We start from the raw sequence: 6472 nt of genomic DNA, 5'->3' as shown, positions 1-6472 counted from the left end.
TCTTTCATACGCAGGATGTCAGGTACTGATCCAATCAGTTCTCTCTTCTATCCCTTCTTATCTTATGTCCTGTTTTGCCTTTCCTAAAAAAATTTGTCAGAATATAGATTCAATTTGCTCTAACGTTTGGATTGGTGCTAAGCGGAACTCGAAAATTCCCCATTTAATTGTCTGGTCTAAATTATGTGCTCCTAAGAATCTTGGGGACTAGGACTTTGCGATGCAAAATCTCATAATAAAGCCCTTCTTGTCAAATTGGGTTGGAGATTACTCAATGAGCAGTCTTCAATCAGGGTTCAGACTCTTAAAGCTCGTTATTTTGATAGGAAATCTATTTTCGATCCCAAAGTTCTGGCCAAAAGGGGATTGTGGACATGGAACAGTCTAGCCAGCATTTTACCTTTGCTGAGATCTTTAGTCATCCGTAAAATTGGTAATGGTAGATCTACCTTCTTCTAGCATGACCCATGGATCCCTCCTGGTGCTTATCTCCATGTGCTGGGTTCAAATTCTTTATTTTCATCTTTCCCTCATGTCAGTAATTTTATTAATTCTCATCAGTGGAATTCAAGTTTGTTAGCTTCTTGCATTCCTTCGAGTTTAATTCATAATATTCGGAACGTTTATATTTCTCATGATGTGAATGATCGTTGGCTTTGTAACTTAAGCCAAAATGGACACTATAAAACTTCACTTGTTAGCAAGGCTTTGAGAAAATCTCGATATACCCATTTACTAATTACCAATCTCCACCCTTTTGGTGGAGATTTTTTTGGAATCTAAAGATCCATCCAAAATTTAAGGTTTTTTTTGGAGGCTGTTACATAATGGCCTTCCGATCAGTAGTGTTCTAAATAAATTTGTCTCTATTAACAAAGATTGTATTTTTTGCAGTACATCTGATGAATGTTCATGGCATCTGTTCTTCGATTGTGGATTTTCTCGAAGGACTTGAGCTGCAGGGCCACTGGGGATTCAAATTGAAGCCCTCCCTAAACCTGATTTATCATCTATTATGCTCTACTTCCTTAATTCACCCCATCTATCATCCATACGTAGAAATTGGTTCATCAGCACTTTTATTATTACCTGTTATTTTATATGGGCCGTCAAGAATCGTTGCTTGAAAGGTAACGGTTTCCCTGATCCTATGTGGGTTCTTTCAAATGTTTCTACTTGGATTTCAGATTTAAATTTATCTTCCTCCTCCAATGAACCAATCAGTTGCTCCCCTTTACCAGGAAGTTGTTATCTATCCATCCTCAACATCAATTTGCCCACTTTAAACTATCCTATTTTAATTTGCACAGGAATATCAAATCCCCTTTGAACGCTTCAGGATGGGCATACACAGTGATGCAGGTCCAAGCACTAGGAGGAAGAAGCAGCCTTGAATTTGGCTGCTGTTTTTGTTTTTTGTTGGAGCCTTTTCCCACAGTTTTATTTCAAGTGTTTTATTGCCTAGGGGTAAATTAATCTTTTACCCTTTTAATTGTTTAAGTTGTTTTTTAAGTCCCCACCCCTCCATGATTTCTAATAGGAGGGCTGAATTGTTTTGTAATTAGATTCAGACTTGAGATTTGATTTGAATCCTAATCTGAGTAGGATTTTGGCATTAGCCTTGATTAATAAATATCATTATCGCGGGAGGCTCCCCCACAGTTCAATATTCAAAATTTCTGCTTCTTAGCTTTGCTGCTATTGCTGCTGATTGCTCTCTGAGTGCTTGCATCCTTGTGGATCTCAAGGTGGATAGGGTAGGTGGACTCCTGCGACTCCTTGCATCGTGAATATCAGGAGGTTTCTCTCAATTGTCAAGCTGCTGCCTTTGGAGTTTCTTCAAACCAGTAAGTTTGATTTTAAATTTCTGCATACACCTTCTTCCTCTCATCCTCCAACTCAAACCTCCATAATCTGTCCAGCCTTCTCCTCACTCGACCTAATCTATAACCCCATCTATCCACTAAACTTTAACTTCCATTAAACCTGCAAAAACCCCATTGAAACCTTAGCTTGGTTTTCAAGCACCCAAGTTCCAGCCACCTGATCCCCTCCAAACTCCCATCAAGTCCCTTACTCATCCCCCCTACACTTGATCCAAATTTCAGCCCTTCATTCCATCTCTAACCCCCTCATCACCACAACTCCATTAAAACCCAAAACCCAGAGATTGATAGATCAATTCTGCCCTAATTTTGCAGAATTTTCAAACCTATCCAAACCCTGATATTCCTACAAATTAATAACCCCCTAGACCTGCCTATTAAAACCATATAAACCTTACCACCAAAATCTAACCCTAACCCTAGTTTTACCCTAAATTACCCAATCCTACTCCAATCGGCTAGCACTGTTAGAGATCCTGATTCACTGGTTTCTAGTGGGAGTTAATCCCATCTAGGGCTACATTACACTATTTTGCTCCAAGGAAAGTTTGTTTTGACAGGTATGGAGATCACAAAAACAAGCCAGAATTTTGATGCAGAAATCAAATGCATGACCAATGGAGTGCGTCAAGCATCTAGAATGGGATGTAGAATCAAGGAAATTTGGACTGAAATTTTTTTTTTTTTTTTTTGACAGAACTACTTCCTGAACCAAAGAAGGATCCCTTGGCCTTGGCTTCAGTTTTCTGATTTTTCGAAACTATCATCTATAACAAAAGATGCATCTTTCTGTTTTTCTGAGAGCGATGTTATTTTTGTATATCTTAAGGAACTGGCTTTCCATGCCCTGAAAAGGCACACCAACAGTGCGTATTTGGAATCCTATGTAAACTTTTTATCTTTGTGTAAATAGATTTTCTTTGTTTCATCAAAAAATGTCCAAAGGAAAAAAAGCTAAAAGAAATTTAGTATAGAAGGAAACATCAAAGTAGGACCACACTAGAGTATGCCATTAAGTGAAAGGAGGGGGAGAAAAAGGCACGGCAAAGAGTGAGAGAGAGAAATATGTTCAGCTGCTTATGGCAGAGACACCCTATATTGTCAAAACAAGTGTCTGGCTACGTCAACACAAGTTCCCAACACCGTTTTGTGGAGACATGATACATCTACAAAGGAGAAGTGTCCAATATATCATAGCTTATTTAGTTATTTGTATTTCCATTTAGTAATTTTCCTTTTCTCACTTCATCTTTAAGGTGGATATGATCAGAAGACTTCAACTTCAGAATAAGAATATGGATATTCATGTCAATACCATTAGTACTGAAAGAATAAAACTGCATCAGAAGAAACAAAAAAGAAAAAAGTGGAAGGAAATCCATTTTTGTTATACCTAGAATGGATATAAAGTACCCAGAAAAATAAAGAAATTAAGGAAGCTACAAAATGTGGACCCATCAAGAAACTGTGCAATCTTAACAGTGATACATGAAAATTTCTTTACTCCTCAGCTGGCCCTAGGACTCGTAAAGTATCAAATCCTATAAATAGTTTACTATTATTCATTAGAAACCATAGAAGCTAGCAATCAAAAACCAACTCCATTATGACCCTCTCAATGAGTGCCTCAATAATAAGCAGTTGTTTATATGGGTGGATAAATATATATTGGGATATGCAGGGATTCTAACTATATTATTAGTCAACCAAAAAAAGATATCAACATCAAACAATGGATTACACTGAGGAGCTGATCTGGGTGAACAATACCACAATACCACAATACCATATTTGCAATAAAGTACACATAGCTGATCTTTCATCTACACATCTACATCGTTCAAACAAGGCTATAGAAGATATTAGAAAGGGGAGAGGGGGGACGGCCAGAGGATGTACATGAAGTATGAGAAAAATTGATGGCTCCCAACTCTGAGGCCTCTACACAGGCGGTATGTTGGAGAAAGAAAACCCTTTGTATCCCTTGTAAGCATAGTATGCGATCCGTGTGTAATAGAACCCCGGAATGAAGAGAATCGAACCCAAAACCGCGAAGAAAATCCCTATAAGAACAAACACCCAAGTCAGCAAATTCAAAGAGAAAGAGAAAATAGGGAATGCAAAACCTAAAACCTTAGCTAGGGTTTCATTTACCATGAGCTGTGTCTCCGCCAACATTATTATAAGCCATGTAAATCCCCATAATGATACCCAGAGATCCGAAGATGAGCAGAGAGATAGCGAGCGCAATTTCCTTGATCGGAGGTCGGTTATGGACGACGTAAGAATTCTCCATCATTATGTCCTCATCTGAGATCGAGAAGGCGTGATCTACGTACGCCATTGAAAAAGCTTCAACTGGCAGAAATCAATCCAAATGCTAACGATACAGAGAAAAGGGATTATTTATCAGTTTTTCCAGATTTATTATTAGGTGAGTCTTGGAAGAAACAAGAGAGAAATTTAGGTTTGAAATTTCAAAGGAATGGCATTCGAGAAGGATAAAGAAGCAAGGCGGCACGCAGTGGCGTGAAGACACCGGCTCCTCTCTTTTACTGTACAGATGTGCGTAATGCGCACTCTTTCGCCGTAGGTGACACGTATGAAAATAAAGCCACGTGGGATCCATATAATATGATCGTTAAGATATTTGCCTTTTGGCTTAGGTGGCACTATACCATAGAAAGAAGTTTCTCTGAGCCACCAAGGCAAGGTTTAATAGCTAGCTATCTCCGTCTCTCAATTCCTCACATGAAATGGTCTAGCTGCCTTTCATTATACGATACCATTTTGTTTCAATATGTATCTCTATGTTGCTTGCTCTCTCATTATGTATATGCTGAGCATTTCCATTTAGGGAGAGAGTTCTCTGTCCGGGAGTTTGGGAAAGAATCTTCCACGCAAACATCATAGTAGCCATTGGATCTTGCCTTTTTCATATAGGCCGTTGGATCAATTTTAAGGAGGCATGTATGGAATACCAAATACGGTAGAGCAAATCATAGTCTCTCTACCCCTCATTCCGGTTACAGGTTTCAGTTTTCCCTAAATTATGTTTGTTCCCATCTTCTGAGTTTTAAGGTATTGCAGAATGGGAAAGGAAGAAGACAAACTGCAACCGTTATGGATAGAAACTCAACAGCAGGATTTGGATCCTCTCTAGAGTTGGGGGTGCTGGAGAGATCCAACGATCGGATTCCATTATACCCCATTTACCTATTCTAGTTTCAACCCAACCCTATTTCCCTTCCGTCTGACCAGAGATCGTCTCTTCTCTTCAAACTCCGACCCGTCTCTGTGAACTTCAGTATCTTTTAAGTGATCGGGAAGACATTGCTTGTGGGTGACGTTCACCGAGTCTTCACTCGATTTTCAGGGCAGGATTCTCGAACGCTCCGGCCTAGGTGACGAGAACTACCTCCCCTTAGGCATGGGTGAAATTCCTCCCTGCACGTCCTTAGCCGTTGCAAGGGAAGAGGTCGAACAAGTCATCTTTGGCGCTCTCGACTCTCTTTCTTCCTCAACACTTCCATCAACCCTAATGACATTGGTATTCTCGTCCTTAATAGTGGCTTATTCAATCCCACCCCATCTCTTTCGTCCATGATCATTAACAAATACAAATTAAAGGGAAACATCAAGAACTTCAATCTTAGTGGAATGGGTTGTAGTGCCAGAGTCATCGCCATAGGGCTCGCCAAAGACTTGCTCTACATTCACCGTACCACCACTTATGCTATCGTAGTTAGCACCGAGAACATAACCCAAAACTGTTATTTCGGCATCTGAAGACATGCCTTGTATTGTATCGTACCATCCTCCAATCTTCTCGTCAGATAAATAAATTTTGTCTTGCTCTAGAAATGGCGCTTTTAAAGGTTGTCTGAACAAGAGAGAGCGAGGGTTTTGCGATCTCCGTTGGATAGTGTCGTTATTGTTAAATTTGAAGGTGGTACGTTGATCAATCTTCAATCTCCATTTTCCCTTTTGGATCTTGTTTCCTAAACACCTGATTTTTATTTTATTATTTTTTATCCTTGGGCTAGATAAGATTTATTATAATTCGTTTCTTGATCTTCACCACTCCTCTGAAATTTTTTCAGCATTCTGCTTTTAGAGAGAGAGTGACAGAAAGAATGAAATTGGGCTTCATCTCGACTTCAGGTGATGGGGTTGTCTGCAACGAACATGAAAAGTTACGGGTAAGATCGCTTTTATGTTTGAACTTGTTTTATAGTGGTGTATATTAAGATAATTATTTCATGACTCTTCTCAGGAGTTGCATTGTATGTCCTTCCCCCTTTCTCACTCTCTATTAATTTGGCTACAAACTTCATTAATGGTGTTTGTAATAATTAATTGGTTAAATTTTATTGTTGATTTAAGTTTTACTTGGTGTCTGATAAATCCCATATTTTTTGGGTTTGGTATATGCATTCTTGAGACAACAAAATTTACTAGCGTTTGACGTATTTTTTTTAGTTTGTAATGAACTGTAATATTTCTAGTTGTGAGTAAAGAAGTTTTTTGGGATGAGATCCTTGAAGTTCTGTGAAGTTGGTAAATGTTTTGGAACATATTTGTCT

At 38.8% G+C, this 6472-nt stretch overlaps 1 protein-coding gene across 1 annotated transcript; it reads right to left on the bottom strand.

The window, feature by feature from the left end:
- Nucleotides 1-3594: 3594 nt before the first annotated feature.
- LOC122661015 (transmembrane protein 230-like) lies at nt 3595-4449 on the bottom strand. Its single transcript, XM_043856309.1, has 2 exons — nt 4041-4449; nt 3595-3949 (listed from the first exon to the last, which is right to left on the bottom strand). Exons 1-2 carry the CDS (start codon nt 4228-4230, stop codon nt 3828-3830), a joined length of 312 nt encoding a protein of 103 aa, XP_043712244.1. The 5' UTR covers nt 4231-4449; the 3' UTR covers nt 3595-3827.
- Between the last annotated feature and the right edge of the window lie 2023 nt (nt 4450-6472).

This window comes from Telopea speciosissima, chromosome 5 (genome assembly GCF_018873765.1).
Source record: "Telopea speciosissima isolate NSW1024214 ecotype Mountain lineage chromosome 5, Tspe_v1, whole genome shotgun sequence".
Taxonomy (NCBI): Eukaryota; Viridiplantae; Streptophyta; class Magnoliopsida; order Proteales; family Proteaceae; genus Telopea; species Telopea speciosissima.
Note: the sequence above shows the minus strand (reverse complement) of the source record. Positions and strands in the feature narration are given on the sequence as shown.

Coding starts and splice junctions, on each gene's coding strand:
- LOC122661015 (XM_043856309.1), bottom strand. CDS start 4,230: ATGGCGTACGTAGATCACGCCTTCTCGATCTCAGATGAGGACATAATG. Junction 3,950..4,040: donor TGGCGGAGACACAGCTCATG/GTAAATGAAACC, acceptor TTGTTCTTATAG/GGATTTTCTTCGCGGTTTTG.